The sequence below is a fragment of the Ziziphus jujuba genome, chromosome 11 (genome assembly GCF_031755915.1).
Source record: "Ziziphus jujuba cultivar Dongzao chromosome 11, ASM3175591v1".
In the NCBI taxonomy this organism is placed as follows: domain Eukaryota; kingdom Viridiplantae; phylum Streptophyta; class Magnoliopsida; order Rosales; family Rhamnaceae; genus Ziziphus; species Ziziphus jujuba.
This window is the reverse complement of record NC_083389.1, coordinates 5897501-5922015: the sequence shown is the minus strand read 5'-3', so window position 1 is coordinate 5922015 and position 24515 is coordinate 5897501. Positions and strand designations below refer to the sequence as shown.

Here is a 24515-nt window from a genome sequence, read left to right as displayed (position 1 = left end):
ATTCTAGCACATATCTTTTGGACCATGCACTGTCAGGTGAATCCCCATAGCCATATAATTATTATAAGATTTCCTTTTCTTATGGACAAAAAAAAAAAAAAAGAAAAAAAAGAAAAAAAAGAAAAAAAAAAAAAAAGAAACACCTTGTTCTTGTAAATTTTAATAAATATTTTTCAGCACATTACTGGAACTATGCAATTTAGTTAAACTACAAGGTTACTTCCATAAGAAGAATAATAATGAAAAGAAAACCAATGCAGGCATCATCATCATTATCAGGTCCTTCGAAGCTTTAGTAGCACGAGTTGCTAATCGTCTCTCATCCAAAATATAATTGTGTATCTCCAGGCTCAAACGTCTATGCTACCTTCTGCTCTATGACGAAATCACCTGTAGGAAACAAACAAAATTTCATGCATCAAAACCAAATTCCAAAAGAAATCTGTACACAAAACCAAATCATCTTCAAAGCCTCAACTGCAATTGCCAAAACAACTTTGTTAAAAGAAATGCAACAATGAATCTAAATGAAAGCGATATAAATTCTTGAATATGAAAGAGATACTTCTAAGAATATTACATGGTTTAACTTTTAATGCTCCATCTTTTGGTCGGACTCCCGTACTGCCCGGACAAGATGGTGAATACGGTATTGAAGTTTAGCATTTTCTGCAGCAAGCTTCCGACCCTGAAAATTGTAGGTTAAAAAAATCTCGTGCTCTCAATATGAAAAACAGAGTCGAGATACAAGTAGATGTTACCTCTTCTCGTTCTGAAATTAGCTGAGCATGTGCATCTTCTAGTTTAGACTGAAGCTCGTTAATTGTTTTCAAATGTTCCACATTTCCAGTATCTGACAAGTTTACCATATAAGAGAGACAAAACGAAATGAGAGAGAACTTTAGAGAAAATGGAGACCTTAGGATTTACCTTTCTTACTTGCAAGCGCAGCTTCAAGTCTTGACAAACGATCCTTTAAGACAACCACAACAAAATTTGCAAGATCATGTGGAAATCAGAAAATTTTTCTCATCAAAATTCAAAAGTAACATAAAGTTGGAACCTTCATAGAGCATAAATCAATGACAAAGCATCAAATTTGTGCAATTCATAAAGAATCAAATTTATGCAATTCGTAAAGCAATCTTATAGGAAAAAAATTATCCCCTTTATATAGATCGAACTCTTTGGCTAGCAAGAAACGGCCTAGAAATCTACTGTTTCCAACTAATAAGACATCCAAGTCTATAAAGATAATTCATGCCATTCCGTAGATGAGTTCTGTTCTACAAAAGTTCAAATTTGGTTGTTAGCAAATCAATAGTAGAATTTCAGAATTGCTGTTTTTGCGCTGCTCATAAATGGCAGATCAGCTGGGGAAAAAGGTGATGGATAGGAAGTGTAAACCAGAGCCCAACACTTTTGTCTAATAGCACAAAGTGAATGGAAAACCTTCCAAAGGCACATATAATTCATTAATCACCTGGAAAGGGAAAGCATCTCTTAGGTTAGTAAGTAGGAAGTGCTCTTCTTTTAGCTTCTCTATGGGTATTAACTCCAAATTACACAGCTTCAGCAACTTCGCTAAAAGAAAGCTTCTCGACAAGTAAAGAAAAAAAAAAAAAAAAAAAAAAGGAAAAAAAGAACTAACTTCTCTAAATCAAAACCCAGATTCTAAATCGTCTCTATACCTGAACATATTTTAAGTTTCCACAAACCTTAGTTTACCTATACTAGTAAATCCCATCCATAAATTTCCTAACTTTCAAATTATGTCATTCAGATTATCCGCAGACATAAGTATAAAAACATAAACACATATACACAATCCTGAAGGTAATCAGAGAGAGAGAGAAAAAAAAAAAAAAAAAAAAAAAAAAAAACAGACCTCGGCTTGAGAGGCTCTCTGATAGAAGGGCTTCAAGGTCTCTTGAAGGTCATTACCAATCTCAGACTCCGCCATTTATTCATTTATTTTTTGGGTATATTTTTGTGGCAGATGGAAGACTTTTCTAACTGTTGGACGGCGGGCATAATACCACTACAGCACACCCGTAAGAATAGAAGGTTGTTTTTACGAAACTACCCTTTTAATTATTTTGGTCAGCGCAAAAAGAAATTTGTTTTATTATTATTATTATTTTTTGTTGTCCGTAGGGTTATGTTGGAAAAGAACTATTTTTTTTTCTCAAATAAATTAATTAAAAATAAAAGATAATTTAATTTGCAATTTTAAGGTTTTTCATTCTGCGTACAGAAGTCAATTCTCCTAAAGATTTAATTGGAGTTGATTTGAGTCCCAGTTTTAGTGGGATAACGTAAACCCCCTGCTCATATAAGCCTGAAGATAACTTTAAATCTCAGTTTTTGGGTTATATGGCTTTCTTGAGTGACCAACCGCAGCTTCGTTTATGAAGCTTTGAGTGGCACAATCGAATATATATATAATATTGAAAGAAAAAGAAATTTATCAATCAATATAGGCATCCAGCGATTACTTGTTACGCAAGTGTTTTTGTTCCCTCCAAATGACATATATATATATATATATATATATCAATGGAAGCTAGTAGTCTGTTATAATGGATAACGACTTTGAAGATAAGCGCAGGGACAAGGCCCTCCATACCAAGCACGATATCAATGCTAATTCCAACGATGACGAAGAAGAAGATGCAGGCACCGTTATGCCTGACCAAGAAATTAACAACTCCAATGATGAAAATATTCAGGAGAATCGTTCTGGTTTAGGCTGCTTTGGTTTTGGGTCTGGCTATGGCACTAATGAGACTGATAAAGTTGAAGCTGATGATGATGATAAGGATAGTTTGTTGCCCAGGGTAAACGGTAAGCAGATAAAGGAGGGAGCTCAGAAGAGGGACAACGAAAGGGAGAGACAACAATCCAGTTGTGGGGGCTTTTGGGGAGTTTGAGAAGCACGCTAAAGGGATAGGGAAGAAGCTGTTTGATAAAGCAGGCTACAAAGGAGGTGGCCTTGGTAAGAATGAGGAAGGTAGTGTCAACCCCATTCAAGTTAAAATGAGGCCAAAGAATATGGGTCTTGGCTTTAATGATTACAAGGAGATGAAGAAAAAGGCAAACAAGGAGATGAAGGCAATGGCAAAGGAAGAGGGTGGAAGAGCTAAAAAACAGCTTTTGTATAATCAACCAGAGGTGAAAAGGAAGGAGGAAGGTGTGGATGTTTTTCTTCAAAAGGTTCTTGATATGCGGCAACCCCAGGTTTGGATTTTGACTAATTTAGGGAATCTGAATGCGGCTGAAGAGGAAGCTAGGGAATATGATGTTCCTTTATCTGAGCCTCAGTACAATGTGAAGTTGATTTCGGACATGACCAAGCTTAACATTCAGAAGATGGATTTGATAAATGAGAGGGAGGCAACGATTGGCTTAAACATTGAGGAGAGGCTAGAAACTGAGGTGGGTAGTGAGAAGGAGTAGGAAATCAGGACTGTACTGGATCGAGTGGGGGATGAGAATTCAAAGGGAACCTTGACATTAGACTCGCTTGCTAGATACTTTGATGCCTTGCAGAAAAGATATAGATAAGACTATAAGTTTCGAAACTTGTCCTGCATTGCGTGCTCATTTGCTCTGCCTTTGTTTATTAGGATGTTTCACAATTCACGGTTGGGACCACCTTCTGAATCCTTTGTATGGGGTGGAGGTAGTATCTTCATGGAAGGCTTTGCTTCATGGAGGAGAATGTCTAGATAATTGGGATTCATGTTCATCCTCACTTTATCGCCAGTTGCCTTTTGAGGTTGTGGTACCTGCAGTGAGAATTTCTGGCATTAATGCTTGGCAGCTTATGGATCCCGCATCAATGATCCGGTTTTTGGAGTCTTTGGAAAATCTGCTGCCCCCTTCAATCCTTGATACCATACTAGACGAAGTTGTTATGCCAAAATTGCAGAAAGCTGTGGACTCATGGGAGCCACGCAGGGAGAGCATTCCCATCCATTCCTGGATTCAACCATGGGTTCACCTGTGGGGACACAAATAGAAGGATATGTATCAGACAATACGCTTTAAGTTGGGTAGCATTCTTGTTGCTTGGCATCTAAGTAATAGTTTGATTTATATCACAGTCTAGAAATGATGGACCAAGCTGTTTCTGGCAGGGTATTAGTCCAACCTGACTTGGAAGAAAATGAGTTTTGAGGGTCTGCAGAAGACAGCGCCTCATGTTCAAGGCAAGACAGGTTGGGTGTCAGTCCCAAATTTGATGGCCTACATGGTGGACATGAGATGTGCTTGAAAGAAATTATTGAGTTCCATGCTCAACAGCATGGTTTGCTGTTTAAGCCTAAACCTGGGAGGATGCACAACGGGAAGCAGATATATGGTTATGGTAATATAAGCATATACTAGACTCCCTAAATCAAAAGGTATATACCCATAATGATAAGGCTTGGTCCCTGGTATCCCTTGAACTGTTGCTTGACATGCACAATAGTTCTCATACAAGAAGACCCTGAGCTTTGGAGTGGCTTGAAGACTTTGAGACTTGGAGTGTGAAGTATTTCTTGGGCGGGAGAGCTTTTTCAGCCATAGATCTACAGGATTGCCATGTTTATATGCTTTCAGCTTGATATTATTTTGTCAATAATATATATTGATATAGCTGATGTTATGTTGCTTTGATTTTGCAGCTCCCAGTGGGCATTCATTTATATATTTTCTAGATATTGGTTTTCAGTCTTTATATATGCTTTTAATTTGAATTTAAATTTCTCATCTCTTCTTCTGTTTTTGTTGCCGTTTATGTTCTCTTATTATTCAATATGATAATTAAATTCCTCTGTATTTCCTCAATTTTTTGCTAGTTTTTATCCAGTGACGCAAAAGCTTTTCCAGTTGTATTTCAAGAATAAGAGCTTTGCTTATAAGGGTAGTTCAATTTTTGTTGTTCAGATTCATGATTATGCTGCTCTGAAAGCGGCCCAGCTAATGGCATAGCAGGAAGTCTCGGATTAGTTAAGCAGAAGCAGCAGGAAAAATCAGTTGGTAAGCCCGCATTAGGTAAGTTTTATAGGCTTTTTGTCATTTTGTAGATGGGGTACATATTATAACAGCACACAATTCAAACTGAAAATCCAAGCAGTTCTCTTTTAACAAATGCTTTTGCTGATAATTATTTATTATATTAATTATATTACTTTCTCTTGCAAAGGGAAACTAGTCAAAGGCTGTCCCAGGAGTGAAGGCCTGTAGAAAACACGGCCTCAGTTTTTCAATTTTTTGCCTGTCTATTTCCAGAGAGGCAACAGCTGTTCCACTTATATTTTTTGGGATTAGAAGCGGCCATGTGTGAAATTTAGAGCTTTGCTTATAATGTTCTTCAGTTTTTCCTGTTCAGATTCATTAATATGATGTTGTGTAAGTGGGTGGCCTTGGAAATGGAATTGCAACTTTGCAAGAATGTTCAGATGGTCAAGCAGAAGCAGAAAACATTACTTTGTAAGCCCACAATAGGGAAGTTTTATTGGCTTTTTATCAATTTGTTGATGGGGGTCGATTGGCTGCCCAGTTATCCATATTTAACCAGAGATTAATACCATTTTACTATCATTAACATATTGTAACAGTACACAAATTCAACTGAAACTCCAAGCAGTTCCCATTTTAACAAATGCTTCTACAGATATTTATATATTATATGACTTTCTCTTGCATTGGCAAACTAGTCAAAGGCTGTCCCAGAAGTGAAGGCCTGTAGAAAACATGGCTTTGTGCAATCTCGATGCGTTCCCTTGGATCATTCAATGTCTCATCCCTCAAAGCTTGAAGAATGGCTTGTGATGACTGTTCCCTGGGGATCCCAACAAAAATGAAGACTATATATGAGAATTGCTTGGCATTTATTTCCATGTTTTCCTTGGCAGCAATGATAGAAATTATGTGCATAATCTTTCGATGATTTTAAAAGAGGCTGACAACTTTAGGATTACAACAGTATATCAGAAGAAAATTGAAACGACAAGAGTCAGATATATAGATTGCAAAAAATTACCCTGTTATCAGAATCTTATATAATGTCTTCAGTATTGGGCAGAGCTGAACTGGAGCAACAGGCTTGTTCTCTTCGGGATGCAATACATTTAGACTTGACTGACTGAGAAGTTCATAAAATGCTCCCACAGCTGAGACACCCTAGAAAACAGAAAAAGACCTGGCTACGATGAATATGACAAAAAAAAAAAAAAAAAAAAAAAAAAAGGAACATATGGAACCAAATTATGCAGAGAAATGGAAAATCTGCAAATTAGGTTATGGCTTTTGTGCAAGCATAGTTACTAGATTTAACGGTTTCTAAATGAAAGCATGGCCTGCTGGCTTTAGAATTTTTAGAATCAAAGATGGCACCAGAGGAAACTTCTATACTGAATGCGTGTTCTGATGCCACTTGATCCAGCCATGCTATGCCAGAAGGTTTAGTAGTGGCTTCTCAAGAAAGTCAAGTGCATCTGCTTCCAAAAACATGTCACAAGAGGTGTATAGTCCATCTCAAATGTTGAAGTATCTATCTGGATAAAAGCACTATAAATTGACATTCTCATTGCGCCTACACTTTGGAAGTTATTCCTTCTGCAGGATGCTTTCAGGATTTCACCCAAAATACTCTAATATTCCAATAAAGGATTGTACTTTTACAATTACAACTGAAATTAAGGCATCTTTCACAGAATCACAGTGAATACCTGAATCATTCCTTTGCCACTGATGCTATCACCCATATCCCGGCTTAGTTCGCCTTTGGCTATCATCTGGCCATACCATGCATTACGACCTTTCAACAAAGTTACATAAGTATCAGCCAGCAAAGGCCCTGCAAGTTTTTCAGGTTCTTCAGCCAACAAATGAGTAATAAATATCATCTCTGAGGTACAATGTGCAAAATACACCGATTTGCTTGTAGCACTCTCCTTGGTAAGAGCTGCTACCATTCCTGGAAAATGAAAGGAATATTATAAGTTCCAATTCCAAAGATGGAAAGCATTTACAGCTACTGAAGTCTAACTTGTTGCAGTTTGTGAAGAATGGGCACAATAATTCAGTGCGTGAATAAGAGTACATTTTTTTTTTTTTTTCCATATAATAAGTACTTAATTTGAAGTTCAGATAGAAGGAAGACTTGATCTTGGCAACAAACTTCTGACAGTCCAAGGTCACAGTTTTTTGTGTAAACTACAGCACCAAATGAGATTATTAAACATACCAGCTCCAATTGCATAGACATTCTTCAAACCACCCATGACTTCATGCGTTACAAGGTCACTGTTGTCCCAGACAATAAAATGAGGTTGCCTTAGAAATTTTGCCAGAGGTTTTCTCCACTTTTCCGCTCCACATATTCGAGCATTAGCATATTCCTTGTTGTAGATTTCAGATGCAATATTTGGTCCACCAAGATAAAGTATGTTCTCTATAGGTACTCCAGCTGCCAGGCACAAAGCTCTGAAGGTTAGAGAATGAGAAAAAAATGGTTTTATTGAGGCCGAAAATAAAAATGCATAATAAGCTGTGGAATTCAAACTGAAACTAAGGTGGATCCTTCTAAGTTTATAACTTAGAATACAGATCAAGTTTCAATTCTATGTCACAGATTGTTCACACCAGATATAACTTCAACAGCCGAAAGTAAAGAAAGTTAAAGCCAAGGCAGCACATATAACTGAAAAATGAAAGTGGTAAGGAAGTCTTACTTACTTGCCCGGTTAATCATTTGAGTGGGAGTTATTATATGCGGAACAGGTTCCAAAGCAGTCTCAATTCCTTTAGCCAAAGAGATGATTATAGGAACTGTAATTCTCTCCTTCCAATACTTACTGATCTCTTCAAAGACTTCTCTTGTTTCAGTGGAAGGCAAGCCATTTACCACAATATCAGCATCCCAAACAGCTTCTTGCAAATTAGTCACAACCTTCAAAGGACAAAGTGGGGTGTCGATCATGTTCAAGCAAAACCCATCTTTTAAAATCTCATCTGCCAAAAGCGTTCGATCCCCAAGCCTTGCCTCCACATATTTCAAGTAGGCGCAGCGCCGGATCAACCTCCTCAAAACATCTTCCCTGGAATTAATCACTTCAAAAAGATGTTCTGCTGTGGCTCTGTTAACAGCTTTTCCTGGCCTTCTCCAAATCCTGATTTGAATTTTCTCTCGGAAATTCCCATAGCTATCTTGAAGCAAAGCTGCAAAAACACTGCCCCAAGCTCCGGCTCCTACACCAACAATCCGCAAAGGGTCACCATCTGCCTTGCGAAGAAGGCATCTGAGCTCATCAAGTTTCTCTTCTAAACCATGATAATTCTGAATAGACCCATTTGAGTATACATTGCGGTGCATTGTCTCAATGCTTCCCACCATCTTTATCCAATAAAAGCAAGATCAACAATGACAGAGGAACCCAAGAGCCCCAGCTGTACCCCAAAAATTTACTTCAGGTGTTTGATTGATTTCTAAGAAAAAGCCCCAATTGGTCTTTGGAGATTTTTCTCAAACAAAACCCAGATTTTAAGAACCCACCTCGAATTATTTATATAAGAATTTATTTCTCTCCAACGCCACACTGTCTGTTGAATTTGTTAACTTTTAGCTTCCAACATTGCGCTTTGTACTCAAAGAATCAAATCTTATTGGTAGATTTTTCTACCAAATCTAAAGCTAACGTGAATCAAATATTCTGGGAAAGTTCTACCTCCTTCCTGTCAAGCTGGTCTTTTGTGCACTGGAATGTTCCCAAGCTCCACATGACAAAAACAAGAAAACACAAATATTTAAATATATCTTTGTTTTCTCCGTCTGAGAGTTTGCTCATCTACCCAACTACAAATTTTCAGAAGATTAAAGAAGGAAAAAATAAAATAAAATCTTTTAAAGCAAAAACTTTGAAGTCAAATAAAAACCAACGTCTTTCGTGTCGGAAACTACAAAGCTTTGGAATCGAAAGGTCAAGATTCAAGACCCACTAAAAAAAAAACTAGACAGATTTTAATTAAATCACCAAAAAGCAAACACTGTGAGTAAAAAAACATGCTTGAAACATTGACACCCAAAAAGTCTAATAGAGAAATGGTAAGCACCAAAAGTTCAAATTTGTCAATGGCGTTGAGAAAAGATGAAGCTAAAATAGCTCCGTTTTCACGTTGGCCATGCCTAGCTCTTTGGACAGAGAGAGAGAGAGAGGGAGAAGATTGTGCATTGATTGGGTACGGTTGAGTTGGAGTTGGGTGCCAAAGCATTAAAAGTGTTTTTGGACTGCCAACTTCCCCAACGGTCATTAATATTGGATGACTACTTTGGCCGCTTTTTTATGTCTCTGGCTCTAGCTGTCTTCCCCGCCATACTTTTTCTTCTTTCTTTCTTTCTAAGTTTTCAATGCTTTTTTTTCTCACTCCTACATTGTTCATGGGTTTATGTAATTACTATTAATGAAAATCGTATATAAACATTCTCAACGATATTATTATTCTCCAAAAGCAAAAAAAGATGCCTATTTTCTACTAATAATTAATTTTATAGATTGAGTTTACACATATTGCAGTGGGGTTTCTTGGGTTGAACCCAAAAACTTCATTTTCATTGAAAAATACAAAGATAATATTTACATGTACGTTTTACCAAAACATATACATACATATATATATATATATATATATATATGCAGACATGGAAAAGAAAATAATTTACATCATCATATAATATGCACCTGTCCATAGAAATTAATTGATGCATTCAATGACTAATTAAATGATGCCTGAAATATTGAGTAAAAAACGTACATATATCCAATGAACTTTTGGCAGAAAGTTAAAATTAAACGATTATTTTACTACGGATAAGAAACTCAATTCCACATCAAACAATTAGTAATAATGTTCATTTGTTGTTTCTCAGTTTTGAGATTATATATATATATATATATATATAAACATATTCGTATTTAATAAGTTTGATGAATGGATAATGAGGAATAAATAGGAAGTACGACAAAACGTGTTTCTGCATGAAAACACTGGATGATGGGTTGGAAAAAGAGTGACTAGTTTGCCACGTCTTCAATAATTGATTTTTGCTTTTGGTTGTGCGTTAATTAAATTGCTGTGACCTAACAGAGGGCTGGTGAGACAATCACCATCAAATTTAGTATTTGATTTGTATAATATGCATATGCATATATGTATATATATATATAGAGAGAGAGAGAGAGACCTTTAAGTTATATACATATGTGCACTAAGATCCCACTATTTGTGCGGCATAAAACTCTTCACTATTTGCATTAATGAGTAGTTTTTTAGACATTGTATAGATTGAAGCCACATTGCCAAATAATTTTTCGTATGTAGAGCTCTACAGTTATAATATTTAAGAGCTTTGAAGGTATGCAGATATATAAAAAAACAATCTTTCTCGGAAAATATTTCTTCACTCTCACTTGTACAAGAGACCCGCATCTATATATGATATTACAAATTAAAAAAAAGAAAAAAAAGAAAAGTATATGTTATATGTGTAAAAAGAGTATTTTGTATAATGGGTCGATAGGTTTACAGTGATATTTACCAGAAATTTAAAAATAAAAAAAAATAAAAATAAAAAGTTGGGGGGCTTACAGCGTGTGAAAGTTGTCAGCCTATTTAGAAACATTAAAGTTTAGTTTTGGGCCGTCAGGCATGACTTGTCCAAAATTCAAGTCTGAAACGGGCTTGACAGAGCCCTATTACAGAGTTATTGGGCACACAGTACTGAATACACCTGCGATTATGCTTCTAAATACACCTCTGGCTTTTTTAAAAGTAAAAAATACACCGCTGGCATTTAAATACATTGTTCACATGTACGTCACGCCCACATATATACGCATATTATTGTTATTATTATTGCATAAGAAAAAAAGTTTATTTTATATGTTCAATTAGAGAATATTTTGGAAAGTGGGTGTATGGGCCTACCGTGTTGTATACAGTAACACTTTAAAAATATTAGAGGGTTTAGATTTGGGCCGTATGGCCTTACTTGCCCAAAATTCAAAGGTTAAAACGGGCTTCATTGAGGCCCATTACTGGGTAAAATGTTCCTTAAAACTAAATGCACCATTGCATTATGATTCCAAATACACCACTGGCATCCAGCTATTTTCTTCTTTCATCGTTTCTCGGACCTCGGTGGGTGTGTCAGTGTATCAGTATCAGTATCAGTATCAGTATCAGTATCATCAGGTGTAGCAGTGCAAGAGAAAGCAAAGGGTTTTTGGTGGGAGGATGGCGAGCAAACCAACCGAAATCAGCAGCTCAAAGATGTTTGGAGGGTTCAACAAGAGGTTCAAGCATTTTAGCCCCACCCTGGGATGCTCCATGACCTTCCACATCTATTTCCCTCCTTCTCCTACTTCTTCCCATAAATTCCCTGTAAGTTTCTACCTTTTTTTCTCAATTTTCCTCCTACGCATTTCAAAATGAAATTATTCCATTCCATCTGGGGTTTTTGTTTACCTGCTTTTCTTGCCAGAGGGTCGTATTGGGGTTTTAACAGTTTAACTTGTATATGGAGATTTATAATGGTTTTCTATTAGGGTCTTGATTTTTTGTGTTATGTCCTATGCCATCTTTGAACAAATCTTGAATGGTGGTTAGCTAATTTTTCTCATCATAGTTGCAAAGACAGTCATTTCGCCCCGTAACATTTTTGAGAAAAAAAAAGTTTTAAAAAAAAAAAAGTTTATAAATGCGTTGGGAATAAGGAATGCACAGTAAATGTGGCGATGATGCACGACGGGGTGGGTGGAGGGAATGAATTTCATCACTTGACACCCTTCATTGATGATTCTTGTTTCGAATGCCAAAAAACTCTTGAGCAATTTGAATGAAGAAGAATGTGTCTAATTTAGTTATAGTTCTATAGCATCATCTTGTGGCTAAAAATATTATAATGTCAGAGGCCTTTTCGTCCATTGTGGATGATACTGCTTCAGTTTTAATCGGTCTGTCAAGCAGTAATTTGGATAGCTATAGTTTTTCCTTTCTGTTTCCTACCAGATTTGTACCATCCTTCTGTAGAAGGTATTATCATCTCAGGTTAATGGCTTTACTTTCACTTGTGAGCAGGTACTTTACTGGCTCTCAGGCCTCAGTTGTACAGATGAGAATTTTATAATAAAATCGGGAGCTCAACGTGCTGCTTCAAGTGAGGGTGTTGCTTTGGTTGCTCCTGATACATCTCCAAGTAAGTAGGAATGCTTGCGCAATTAATTCATTGTAAAACAATTGTATTTTTTATGCAGGGCTGAAACTTGACTTGGAACACGACAGGAAAGCTTTTGATGTTGTCGCCACCTTTACTTTTGTTGCCATGTTCTAGATGTGTATTGCTTACTTTCTTCATGTAAATTTTATTTTATAGGAGGCCTCAATGTGGAAGGAGAGGCAGACAGCTGGGATTTTGGTGTAGGTAAGCGACATGGGGCTGTTAATTTTCTTTTCGTGCATGAGGACAACTTGGCAGTAATTTGGTTGCCTAAAATCAAAATTCATCTGAACACCTTAAGCAACAGACAGGCATGTTTTGTTAGGAATTTAGTATCTAGTTTCTGTATGGAAGCTGTCACTAAGGAGTAATTTTTCTTAATTCCTTCAACACAGGTGCTGGATTTTATCTGAATGCCACACAAGAGAAGTGGAAGAACTGGCGTATGTATGATTATGTTGTCAAGGAATTGCCAAGCCTTCTGAGTGAAAATTTTCCGCAGCTTGATACATCTCGTGCTTCCATATCTGGTCATTCTATGGGTGGCCATGGTGCTCTAACTATCTATCTGAAAAACTTGGACAAGTATAAGGTAAACATTTACCCCAATGAACTGGAAGTTTGAAAGGTCAGTAAATTACCAAAAGTGCATATTTTACTTGGCGAGTTTGGCCATTAGATAGAATCTATGGAAAAGTTTGCTGGTATGTATAAAAAACATAATAATGACTTCGAAATATCTTTTTTTACTCCAGTCAGTTTCTGCCTTTGCGCCGATTGTGAATCCTATAAACTGTCCATGGGGCCAGAAAGCTTTTTCAAATTATCTTGGTGACAATAAAGTTGCTTGGGAGGTAAATTATTAGCAAAAACCATTAAGTGCACTTCTTCTTTCAGTTCTTTGTAAATTTTGGTACCAAATCTTTTAACAAATGAAATGGAACAAAAATGCAGGAATATGATACCACTTCCCTAATATCAAAGTCTCGCAATGTGTCAGCTACCATTTTAATTGATCAGGTAAGATATGACATCCTCCATTTAATGTTTACCAAGCTTCATTCAAACTACCACCTTGTTGATGCTCTAAGATGTTATGGTTGCTTTCCTCTGTGTTGATCTAGGACTGCTTTTAAAGCATATAATGTTTCCCTAGTTCACAATCACAATTTTAGTGAACAGCATAGGGACAGTATTGGATATAACCATTAACTTGTTTGCACCAGAGTCATGTTGTGGTGATCCATTGATGGTTTTGTTCAGGGTGTAGATGACAAATTCTTGCACGATCAATTGCTACCACACAAGTTTGATGAGGCATGCAAAACTGCTGGTGTTCCTCTCTTGTTAAGGTTGCAGCCCGGATATGATCACTCCTACTTTTTCATTTCAACCTTCATAGATGATCATATCCGTCACCATGCTCAAGCCCTTAATCTACCATGAAATTTGAACCGGCCAAGAATCTAGAATCCCCTTGAAGTCTTCTTTCATGTGTTTGTTGAGAAGCTTGAAGAACTCGTGTACCTTTTGTTAAACCATGGACCATATCTTTGTTTAAATAATAGTTGGGTGTTTTTTTTTTTTTTTTTAAATAGGTTTCAATCAAGCTGATATGAGAACATATATGGTAACCAAGATGGTGTATTTGGAAATGTATGACATGGTGTTATAAAGGACGTTTGAGCTTTCTGATCATATTGCATAAATGGTTTCCCAAGGTCCATGAACTTCTATTGGTAATGCTATTGCTTGTCAAAAGGTGATTGTGATTTTGTTTCGATGGTGATGATCATGCATCCTTATTGTTCTGATTTTTATATTAAGTTCAAGCTGTCCATTTTCTAATAAAATATTAGAACAAAACAATATCAAGTACAATTCAAGTTGCAGAATGCAAATATGACACATATATACACTATAATATTCCTACACGACATGTTCATATATATACACTATTATTCCTACACATGACATGTATAAACAATGTATTACTCCTACACATTTATTTCTTTTGTACTTCCATTAACATAAAATTCCAGCTTTTTTCTTGGCTTTCTTCTTTTTGTTCAATGTTTTATCTTTTTTTCTCCTCCTTTTTTATCATCGGTATAAATTCATCTCTTTCTTTTACGAACTTGGGAAACTAACAGTGCCAAAAAAAAAAAAAAAACGAGTTTTGGTATCAGTTGTAATTTTAAGCCAAATTTTATTTACTTTCCACCCAGGGCCAAAATTACATCAAATCAAAGTCCTATATTTACAACTCTAATCGCTTTACTATATAAACGATAGAATTCTCAAGCATATGAATTGCTATGCATTGGGATATCTTGGCTTGATTCAGCCCTGAAACCACCAGAACCCAACTCTTGTGGTGGAAACTGGGGCTGCTCCGAAACTGCCATTTGTGTGGCAGTAAACACCGGTTCAAGATTTTCATTTACACTCTTTTTAGGCCTTTTAGGCCTCTTAGGTTTTAATGGTTGTGAATCCATATTTTGAAGGTTATCATCCATCTCAAAGTCCATTAACGTAGAGTTAGAGTCATCCATCTTTTGAGAATTCCTCAGTTTTGATGTATGTTTATCAGCTGCAGCTTTTCTCTGCATAAAGATGTTAAAACAATGGTAATTCTACTTCACAAAGAATCAACCACTAAACTAATCAGAACAAGTTTGTATAAGTTACCTTTTTGTTATTGGATTTTGCTCTCTCTGGGTCTGGAGAGTCCTCAAATCCAGCACTATGAGATCCAGCATTAGTTAAATCTTCCAAAGATGCATCACCTTCTGCATCTACACGTATACCCTTAGTTTGTTTTTTCTTTTGTTTATCCTTAACCTAACATGACAAAACAATAGGAAATATAATTAGGATCCATTGTAACATAATTTAAGGCCCTTATCTCTAAGGAATGACAAAAGCAGAAAAAAGAATGAGAAGTTTGTGTACCAAACAAACTGCGGAAGGATTACCCAAAAATGAAATTGAGTTTTGAACAAGAAACTGAAAACAAACCATATTTAATCAATTAATCCCCACCTGTAATGGTGCTTCCCTTAGTTTCTGTTCCAACTGGGCATCATCCAGAAGTAAAGATACAACATCTTCAGGAGCCAAGAGATCTCCCTGAACATGACCACCAGTCATGACAAGCTGCTGGACAGTATTTTTCTGACTTGCTCTCTGAAGAATCTTCTCTTCTACCGTCTCTTTACAAATTAGTCGATAGACAGTAACCTAAATGAGAAAACAAGCACCTTATTTAGATCAAAGAATTCAGCAAATATTTTAATGTTAAGATGCATAGAAAATTATAAAGTTTTGTAAACTTGAGAGGTTAAAGCCAGATTAATTTTTTTCCATAAGAGAGAAGAAACATAGAGGTCACATAAGCAAGCAAGGTACCTCCAATGAGCCACGAAAAAATGTTTTGGCTTAAGAACCAATGAAATCATGTACACGCTCCTTCAACAAGAGAAATGAAGAAAGAAAAAGAAACTCAAGAAGAAAACTCACATCTTTTGTTTGGCCCAATCTGTGGGCTCTATCCATTGCCTGTAAGTCCAAGGTTGGATTCCAATCACTTTCATAAAATATGACAGTGTCAGCAGCTGTTAAGTTAATGCCAAGTCCACCAGCTCTTGTACTTAGCAAGAAGACAAATATATCACTCCTGCAACACAGTTTTTTTGGGGGGGGAAAAAAATGATAGTAATAAATAAATAAATAAATAGAACATGCATCTGTTATATCTGCCATTACAGCTATATTATCAAAATTGGGAATAAAAAAATAAAAGTCCCAAAAAATTGTTTTTTCATAAATCACTTATGTCAATGAAGTCCCTACCGATGCTGAAAATCCCTAACCATGTCCCGACGATCCATTATAGTGGACGATCCATCAAGTCTGAGATATCTATATTTCCTGTAGTTCATGTAATCCTGCATGTAAGGAGTCATCAGCACCAAAACATAATCTCGCCAATGAGATGGTTATGATAGAAGAAAAATGAACACATAGTGAAACAAGAACTTCCAAAATGGTAAGATGACTTAATCATTCAACTCAATGTGAGCATATCCGAAATATCTAATTCAAGTTTCAACCTCTGCAAATCTTATTTTGTCAGACATGCAAGCTCATCTCTTACACAACTAACTTATGAAAACCAATTCTTTTTTGAGTGTATAAAACATGATTATGATCCAAATCTTCAATCATGGTACTAAGTTGAAGGCATGACTCAAAAGGAACTTTAACTTTAGACCGTACTATTTGGGTATAAAACATATCATCATACACCAAGTCAGAGCATGACACCAACTTGTATTGAAACTCATTAACACCGTGGCTCTGTCCAAATCTTAAATCATAGCGTTGATGTTAACCAAATGTTATACCAACCGGTGGAAGTTGGATGGAATGAAATTAATTTGTTAGTTGCAAAGACCAAAATAAACACATGAACCTATAGCAACCAAGAACGTACAGAAACAAATGAGAAACAAAAATATGTATATATACCTCAAGAATATTCAGCATCTTTGTCATTTGGGCAAATAAGAGAACACGATGGTTTTCTGCTCGTAGGCGTTTCAACAATATATCTAGTGTTTGAAGCTTCCCAGAGTCCTATATAAAAAGAAGATAACTTGAAGCTTTGGGTGCACAATTAAACAGGGAGAGAGGAGAAAAGAAACAATATGGTCATCAAAGAATAAATAGAACTAAAAAAGTAATATGCTTACAGTGAGCAGTTTTGCTGGGTCAAAGCTATGCATGGGAGGAGAAGACCCAAAAACATTGTAAGTCAGCTGAAGAGCAGGTTGTGATACAGGTAGCTCAGAATCAATTTCTTGAATTAAAGGATGAGGACCATCTGGCTTTCTCGGTCCATTATATTCAGACGTCCGAGCAAACCCAATAAACAACCTCTTCAGCCAAGGGCAATGTTGCTCTTCGATCATTTTGTATGCAAAGTTTCTATCTGAGCAGTATGCATTAACCTATAAACATGAAGACACAAACTTCAGATTATGGAATATTAATTAGACTTCACCAAAGAGAATTTTTTCAAAAAACAAATATCCTCCCACACCAAATGAACACTAATACGAAATGGGTTAAGAAAACATACTGGAGGAGCTCTGGTTTGAGGGATGAATGTGTATGTTGAATGGAGAAGCCTAATGTTAGATAAAAGCCTGTCCCGATAAGAGACCACTAAAGCTTCAAACGGAGCATCACCAGGCCCTGTTGCAAATTCCCTTTGAAGCAAGCGTGTTACAGATCTTGAAGGTGTCAGCAACATTCGTGTAACAGCTTTTACTTTTCCACTGTTAACATAATTGCATTCAAGATCATCATCCATGGCGTCCATGAGTGAGTCTATGATACCATCCAGAAACTGTCGGTCCCATCTCATAAGAGAAAACATTAGCCTCTCCATAAAAGAACCAGTTCCCAAAAATGCAACCTCAGCAGGGGATAGATCCATTAGACGAGCAAAACCAAAAGTTCCACTTTTATCTGAACAGCCATCCAAGCTAATCTCTTTTGAGAATATTGATTGATAAACATTTTCCGGAGAATATATGTTGAAATATTTCAGAAAATATTCTTTGCAGAGACCACGTGTAACTGTTGAGCAAAGTGCTTCAGAACTTTGAAGAGTTTCTCGATAAACAAGTTTTGGGATCTGGAAATCCAGGAAGACAACAATCAGTCTAGTCTTGGACATTTAACATAAAAACAAGCCTAAATAGAGATACACATGGATAAACATGCACAAACAAACACTTGGCTGAAACTTTTTGTCACTTTTTCTCGGTGGGTTATTGTAAAATATTTTTAAAGGGTACACACACTTGATACACATAAAATATAAGCTAACTAGGGGAGGGGGAAAAAAAAAAAAAAATTGAATTCAAAGCATATCACATATTGAACTTCTAGCTAGGAAAAGTAACTTCAAAAGGAGTACCTTAAAAGTTATAGGATTACGACATCCTGAGTAATATATGTCCTCCAACTCCCCAAAGGGTGGAGGCAGAAGAGAATTTGGAATTTCACCGAAATAAAGATACGTGCTTCCCTCACTCCTCTCAAATAACTCTGGATGGTTGCAGACCTACCATTGGACAAATTGAAAATAAATGAAAATAGGCACAAATTTCACAATATCATACATTTCTCACCAAATTGACCAAGCAGAATAACAATTTAGAAACAAGACAAGAAGACAGAGAGGAAGACTGGAAGAGAAACCAGGATTCGAATACAGAGCTTACCTTTCTTAGCTGAATCACAATGTTCATTAAATTCAGAATTTTCTTATCATTTAGATGCCCGCGATTGCTATCAAACAACTCAGCAAGAGATATCTTGTTCTTGATAGCTTGATAGAAAGCTTGCTGCTGAGAACTCAACTTGCAGTGTACAGTGATCTCAGTTTTCCTGGTCAGCTCTGAAACAACATCACTTTTAACGCGACGCAGCATGAAAGGCTTCAATATCGAATGCTGAAAGGAGGAAACAGAACAAAGTTATGTCATACAGGCATGAGTAAATAGCCTCAAAACACACAATTTGCAGATTCATAACAGAGACAAGTATAAAGTCAATTAAGCAAAAAAGGTAGCAGAAAATTTATAATGAAGCATTTAACCAGCAACAAATACATGTTAAGAATAGTAGAAAATAACAATCTACACAGCCGTAAAAGCATAAATAAATGCCTAGTTTTTAGGGTTACAGAAAACAGACAAAAATCAATACCACTGACTTCCCATATTCACTACATATTCAAATGTGTCAGTATTGCACTGGTTAACACAGCATTTACCAAAACTGTATGTACAATGATATTATTGGAAAAGGGACACTCACCAATCGGTTAAGCTGATGCTCATTCAAGGTACCACCATGTTCTGCATGATTCTCAATCCTGGCAAAATAAATAAATAAATAATAACAATACCAAGAAAATAAGGGAGGTACAATTTGTTGATCAAATTGCAAATTCAACCGCAGAATGCATACCCTTTAGAAAACCACTCATTGAATTGTTCATGGCTATCAAATAAGGTAGGCATAATGAAATGGAGTAAGGCCCACAACTCTGCCATATTGTTCTGGATAGGTGTACCAGTCAGCAGTAGCCTGTTTCGACAGTTAAAGCTGAGCAGTGTCTTCCATCTTATACTGTCCAATCACCAATGCAACATGGATGAGAATCCAGATGATAATGCAACTCTGAGAAGGTAGATATGGCAAACAGACCAAAATTGAAATAAAGTTCAAAACAAATTTTCTTTTATTATTACTTTGTTGGTAGATAGGGGTTTTAAATCTGGTTGCGTTCACAAATATGAATTAGTAGATAATGTTTATATTGTTTCTTAATTTTCTTTCTTTTTCCTGACATTGAGAATACTTCATATATATTCTGGTTGGGATACAACAAAGAAGAAAGAAGCTCATTTCAGCAGTCAATTCTCATGAAGAAGTTGATATTCAATGAGAAACAGAAAACTATATGTAGGCAAGAATTAACAAGTAATATGAACGTGTTCAATAACTCTCATACACTCATCAAGGAAGATTGAAATCACAACCTGCTTGCACTTTTAATTGCCTGAGCCTCATCTAACACCATATATTGCCATTTCACACGCCGAAAGTACTTCTCATCCAACACTAACAACTGGTAGCTGGTAATGAGAATATGAAACCCAGCATCCCTAAAAAGAGAAAACAAAAAGAAAAATGTAAGTGACCATCAATAGAAATGACAATAAAACAGATTCTTGACCAAGTTAACATTGTTTTCGAGAAACTAGAACCCAAAAAATAAAAAAAGGCAAAGAGAACTACCTACGATAAAGAGTCTTTGGGTTGATCTTTTTCCTAAGTACAGCACGTTCTTGAATCCCACCCCAGTAAGGAAGAGTTTTCAAGTCAGGGCAGAAACGACTGATTTCATCAGCCCAATTGTTCAATACTGATGCAGGAGCAACAACCAGAAAAGGGCCCCATATATTTTTTTCCTGAATGCGATGATTATTCAAGTTACAACAAAGGAAATCTCGATGCAACAAACACCAAATGCAAAATTACCTCAGCCAAATGAGCCAAAAATGCCATAGCCTGTATCGTCTTTCCAAGGCCCATTTCATCAGCAAGTATGCCATTCAAACCCTGCAGGAAAAAAAAAAAAAAACTATGAAGTAAACATCAACTATGAAGTAAACATCAAAAGGAATAAAGCAGAAGTAAAATACAAGCATGCATGCATGATGTATTTACGGTTGTTCCTACCAACCTGCTCATAGCAATTAACCAGCCACTGAAGACCTTTCAATTGATATTCTTTAAGTGAGCCTTTAAACAACTGAGGTGTTTGAACAGTTGATTTTACTGGCATGGTGGAACTGCACAAAGAGAGAGAGAGAAAAAAAGAAGTAAAAAAAGAAAGAAAGAAAGAAAGAAAAATCAATTTAGCTGAAGAACGCAATGCCTATAACTCACAACAAATCCAATACTACACTAAAATTTGAGAAAAAAGAAAGCACACAAAAGAAAAACTCACGGGTGAAGTAGATCCATGTTATTAGCTCCTGCAACCTCCTCAGGAGCATCCTCAGGTTCAACAGCTTGACGCAGCCTCAAACATTCATCATCAAATGCACTTGTTAACTTTTTCTGCTTGGAAACTGCATCTTGAGCAGCTTTTAAAGCCTCCTTTTTAAATTCAGCTTCCTCAGGATCATCTTCCTCAACAGGAGCAGCATCTGAATAGCTCATGAGGGCTTCTTGGTTGTTCGTTTTCTCTTCCCCTACAACCACAGCTTCAGGTGGTTGTGAATTTGACTTGTTCTGCATAAAGTGGCTATAGAGTTCAGTTTGTTGAATAAGAAAATTCAGCCTTTGTTGCTGCCTCTTTGCTTCTCGAAGCTCCTGTTCTCGCCTCAAAGCTTCAGCAGCTTCTTTCTCCTCTTTTTTTCTCAGTTCTGCCTGCAAAATTTTGGATGTTACGAACCTAATCATGTAAGCACTTACCCGGAAAAATACTTATACAAAAAGAAAACCATAAATATATTTGGCATTAGAATTGACTCTAGAGATTAAACACCATCTTAATAATTAATATGCCATACCAAACTAATGATTTGATATAGCCAAACAAAATCTCCTAATAATTTGACCGCATATGGTGTTTTTAATATGAAAATCTTTTATATTGCATATTCAATGAAAATTGCAAAGAAAAATGGAAGGGTACCATCTCTTTATCTACTCTCTTCCAAAATAGCAGCATGTCTCTGGCTAATTTCCTCGTGCGAATTGCAGCACCCCTCATCAATTTAAGTGATCTACTCACCTTCATTTTCACCTGGTAAAGAAAATCAATGACAACATACGTTCAGGATATAATCATATATATTCCACATCTTGATCAGCAATGAGCACCACTAAGCTTAAAAAACAAAAAGCTATACCCCAAATATAGTCGAAAGTAAAATATAAAAAAACGTTTCACACACCTCTCTTTGACAATTTTCTGCATATCTCTTGGCATCAATAAGTTGCTTCCTGTGGATAGTTGTGAAATTTCTGTGATGCTTCGGAATGTCTCTTCTCACAATGTTTACCCAGACTTTACCAATCTTCTCCATTTCCTCTTTCTCAATCACAGAAGGGTCTTTCTTTACCTTTTGCTTCTTGGGAAGACTTCTTTCTATTATCTGCATTAGAAAAGAACCAAAAATGAATTAAAACCAGCTCCACAAACAATATGAAACAGAAAACAGAACTACTACAGCATCCCACTCCCCTCCAAGGAAAATAATTACAGATATAAAAACAATTTTATCAACCAATCATAAACGAAGGGGATAAAAACCTCATATGTGTCTCCTTTCTCCAAAACCTTCACATAGTATACTTGTAAGACACCACCCTCAGATAAAATAGATCTCTTTATGTTCCCAGCTGCCCCCTCTGGGATGGAAGAGTTCAAACCAACATCAGAAACTTTGAGACTGAACTTCTGAGCTGGATTAGAAGTTGACAAAGCCTTCAATCTTGCATGAAGTGATTCATACTGGGGGTGGGGCTCTCCCATCCCTGCCCGGGTTTTAGGCCCAAATCTTTTATCAGTAGCCATCATTGCTGCTAAGGACCCCAAATCCAGTGTACCTTTTAAGTAAATTTCCTCCACCTGAATGTCAGAAAAGCTCGGCAAGTTCAAAGATCCTACCAATTTATCATAAGTTGGAGGAATCCTGTAAGTGATACCATCCCCAATATCCAAGTAAGGAGGGTCATATGTTGCTCTGCATGAAACAAAGAAATGAAAATTTTTGATACATTTATAGAATTTATTTCTCTGAACAATATCACAACAAATAATTCTCTCATACCAAATAATAAATATATTTGTGTTTTTCAATTGGAAACTTTCTACACATAAAACATCCAGAAGAGAAGACAAACCTATCAATGCCATTTTGTGGTGCAAAATCTGATTCACGATAGCTTCCTGGTTTTTGAGGATTCACATCATTGTGCCACTCAGAACCAGTTTCTGGTTCAAAAAGCCCTCCTCGGTGCTCATTCCCCAACTTCCTAGATTTCATACCTAGATTACTTTTTGGAACTGGGATTCCCATCCTAGATGGAGCAGGACTCGTTGATGAGTCCTTGAACCTCCTCTTGTACTTGAGAATATGTTCTCCTAGCATGGTTCTATATTTCTCCTCAGTAATGTGTGTCCCGTAGTAAATGTCTTCGTCCTTGTAGTCACTGTTCTGAGACCACTTTCTCTTCACTGAGCTCAATTCCCTTTCAGATATCAACCCATTACCATGGTTTGCAATTGCTCCACCTATACACACAACCAACAGAAACAGAAACAAAGTAATCACATAAGTTCAAATCACTCTGGAACAAATTTCCCTCCACTAATTATATATTTTACGTACATATGTGAACGAACAGCATAATTTGTAAATCAAAAGTGCATACACAACCTAACAAAGACTTCAATAAGCAAATGGGAGTTGAAACTCTAAAAAGGTCCAGGAAAAAAAAAAAAAAAAAAAAAAAAAAAAAAAGGGGGCCTACCTTGGCTACCTCTGCTCTCATCCTGACTACTATTCCCGTAGTAATCAAAATCATCTGGTTGTGGAAGTTGAAAGTTCATCAAAGACTACAATACAACCCAAAAAATAAAAATAAAAATAAAAAACCACAATAAAATCCTCCATGCATAAAATATAGCGGCTAAATAAAATAATGACAACCCAAAAAGCATAATTCAACATACCCAATTCTGACACCCACCAAACGAATAGAAAAACAATTAAGAAATAAACACAAAACCCACAAAACGAATTAAATATTTAAAAATAATAATTTTTTAAAAAAAAAAACTAATTTTTAGGCCAGAAATTGAGAGGCCAAGAAGGAAACCCAATTGATAAAAAGAAAACCTTTACACAAACCTCAAGATTGAAGAGATTGGAGTAGGAGACCGAGTCTTTGGATTGCCTCCTGTGGTCCATGAGTTGAGACGACGGGAAGAGACAGTGAAGCTAAACCAGGAAGATAAAACCCTAGCTGTCCGAAGGGCATGGAAAATATGACAAGGAGCAAAGAGACAGAAAAGAGATAGAAGAATGGACAACCCAAACCCTAGAGAAGCTGGGAAAAAGAGAGAGAAAGGGAATGGGGGATGCGCAGGATAAGGTGGGTGGAAAGAGAAAGAGAAGGTATCGTGGTCACAGGCGGTGTAGCAAACATGGGGGATTGCTAACGTGCGCCGGATGGGTGACATTTGTTAACATGCGCTACTTGGAGTTATAAAAATTTTCTTTTTCGATTTTGTTGGCCACAGAAGAGTTGGAGCTAGCGACTTTCCCTAGTCTGGGCTTTTGGTTTGGGGTAAACGGAGAAGATTTTAGAGAGAGTGTTGAGGTTTTGATACGGTACGGTTGCGTTAGTTACAACCATGCTATTACCTCACTTACACGTGGCCAACTATACCGCTCCACTTATCTTTTGATCGCGTTGGAGCCGTCCGATCAAAATTCCTCTATCTCTCTCTGTTTTACATTTTTGGGCTTTCAAAAGGCTTGGGAGGCCCATGTGGAAATGGAAATTGGACTTGAAAGAAAATGGGCCTCCCAGTTCTCCCAAAGACCCAACCCAAACTAAACCAATCTGGGCTTGCCTC

The 24515-nt window shown here is 36.6% G+C and overlaps 4 protein-coding genes and 1 pseudogene across 6 annotated transcripts; 2 read left to right on the top strand and 3 right to left on the bottom strand.

Annotated features, from left to right (window-relative positions):
- Positions 1 to 131: 131 nt before the first annotated feature.
- On the bottom strand, positions 132 to 2044 carry LOC107431605 (uncharacterized). The gene is made up of 5 exons (XM_016042573.4): positions 1889 to 2044; positions 931 to 973; positions 762 to 853; positions 581 to 688; positions 132 to 390 (listed from the first exon to the last, which is right to left on the bottom strand). The coding sequence occupies exons 1-4, from the start codon at positions 1961 to 1963 to the stop codon at positions 593 to 595; spliced, it is 306 nt and encodes a 101-aa protein (XP_015898059.2). The 5' UTR covers positions 1964 to 2044; the 3' UTR covers positions 132 to 390; positions 581 to 592.
- Positions 2045 to 2180: 136 nt separating this feature from the next.
- On the top strand, positions 2181 to 5654 carry LOC112488912 (septin and tuftelin-interacting protein 1 homolog 1-like; annotated as a pseudogene).
- Positions 5559 to 9386, bottom strand: LOC107431591 (glycerol-3-phosphate dehydrogenase [NAD(+)] GPDHC1, cytosolic). Its single transcript, XM_016042550.4, has 6 exons — positions 9106 to 9386; positions 7732 to 8766; positions 7241 to 7462; positions 6723 to 6970; positions 6035 to 6174; positions 5559 to 5833 (listed from the first exon to the last, which is right to left on the bottom strand). Exons 2-6 carry the CDS (start codon positions 8387 to 8389, stop codon positions 5677 to 5679), a joined length of 1425 nt encoding a protein of 474 aa, XP_015898036.1. The 5' UTR covers positions 8390 to 8766; positions 9106 to 9386; the 3' UTR covers positions 5559 to 5676.
- Positions 9387 to 11141: 1755 nt separating this feature from the next.
- Positions 11142 to 13966, top strand: LOC107431629 (S-formylglutathione hydrolase). The gene is made up of 7 exons (XM_016042596.4): positions 11142 to 11433; positions 12130 to 12247; positions 12425 to 12472; positions 12664 to 12860; positions 13024 to 13122; positions 13223 to 13288; positions 13532 to 13966. The coding sequence occupies exons 1-7, from the start codon at positions 11287 to 11289 to the stop codon at positions 13712 to 13714; spliced, it is 858 nt and encodes a 285-aa protein (XP_015898082.2). The 5' UTR covers positions 11142 to 11286; the 3' UTR covers positions 13715 to 13966.
- Positions 13967 to 14445: 479 nt separating this feature from the next.
- On the bottom strand, positions 14446 to 24218 carry LOC107431628 (chromatin-remodeling ATPase INO80). 3 transcript variants are annotated; one of them, XM_016042594.4, is made up of 23 exons: positions 23785 to 24218; positions 23405 to 23489; positions 22775 to 23165; positions 22182 to 22614; positions 21823 to 22023; positions 21561 to 21671; positions 20868 to 21292; positions 20601 to 20709; positions 20396 to 20476; positions 20153 to 20325; positions 19894 to 20019; positions 19319 to 19480; positions 19166 to 19223; positions 18568 to 18798; positions 18261 to 18407; positions 17415 to 17975; positions 17026 to 17283; positions 16802 to 16909; positions 16124 to 16218; positions 15791 to 15947; positions 15314 to 15511; positions 14960 to 15112; positions 14446 to 14874 (listed from the first exon to the last, which is right to left on the bottom strand). In XM_016042594.4, the coding sequence occupies exons 1-23, from the start codon at positions 23842 to 23844 to the stop codon at positions 14569 to 14571; spliced, it is 4629 nt and encodes a 1542-aa protein (XP_015898080.1). In that variant the 5' UTR covers positions 23845 to 24218; the 3' UTR covers positions 14446 to 14568. The 3 variants fall into 3 exon arrangements, with proteins under 3 accessions (XP_015898080.1, XP_024922569.1, XP_015898081.1); XM_025066801.3 differs by having other exon boundaries at positions 23405 to 23458; XM_016042595.4 differs by lacking the exon at positions 23405 to 23489.
- Between the last annotated feature and the right edge of the window lie 297 nt (positions 24219 to 24515).

What these genes read in the sequence shown, in the direction of transcription:
- LOC107431628 (XM_016042594.4), bottom strand. Translation starts at nt 23,844, where the DNA reads ATGGACCACAGGAGGCAATCCAAAGACTCGGTCTCCTACTCCAATCTC. An exon ending in TTGTGATTCAGCTAAGAAAG is followed by an intron (nt 18,408 to 18,567) that starts GTAAGCTCTGTA and finishes GTCCAATGGTAG; the next exon opens with GTCTGCAACCATCCAGAGTT. An exon ending in CTCAAACCAGAGCTCCTCCA is followed by an intron (nt 17,284 to 17,414) that starts GTATGTTTTCTT and finishes TCATGTTTATAG; the next exon opens with GTTAATGCATACTGCTCAGA.
- LOC107431605 (XM_016042573.4), bottom strand. Translation starts at nt 1,963, where the DNA reads ATGGCGGAGTCTGAGATTGGTAATGACCTTCAAGAGACCTTGAAGCCC. An exon ending in AGAGAGCCTCTCAAGCCGAG is followed by an intron (nt 974 to 1,888) that starts GTCTGTTTTTTT and finishes GTTGTCTTAAAG; the next exon opens with GATCGTTTGTCAAGACTTGA. An exon ending in TAATTTCAGAACGAGAAGAG is followed by an intron (nt 689 to 761) that starts GTAACATCTACT and finishes TACAATTTTCAG; the next exon opens with GGTCGGAAGCTTGCTGCAGA.
- LOC107431591 (XM_016042550.4), bottom strand. Translation starts at nt 8,389, where the DNA reads ATGGTGGGAAGCATTGAGACAATGCACCGCAATGTATACTCAAATGGG. An exon ending in GTGGCAAAGGAATGATTCAG is followed by an intron (nt 6,175 to 6,722) that starts GTATTCACTGTG and finishes TCTGTTTTCTAG; the next exon opens with GGTGTCTCAGCTGTGGGAGC. An exon ending in TATAAGATTCTGATAACAGG is followed by an intron (nt 5,834 to 6,034) that starts GTAATTTTTTGC and finishes TGGGATCCCCAG; the next exon opens with GGAACAGTCATCACAAGCCA.
- LOC107431629 (XM_016042596.4), top strand. Translation starts at nt 11,287, where the DNA reads ATGGCGAGCAAACCAACCGAAATCAGCAGCTCAAAGATGTTTGGAGGG. An exon ending in CTTCTTCCCATAAATTCCCT is followed by an intron (nt 11,434 to 12,129) that starts GTAAGTTTCTAC and finishes ACTTGTGAGCAG; the next exon opens with GTACTTTACTGGCTCTCAGG. An exon ending in ACAATAAAGTTGCTTGGGAG is followed by an intron (nt 13,123 to 13,222) that starts GTAAATTATTAG and finishes ACAAAAATGCAG; the next exon opens with GAATATGATACCACTTCCCT.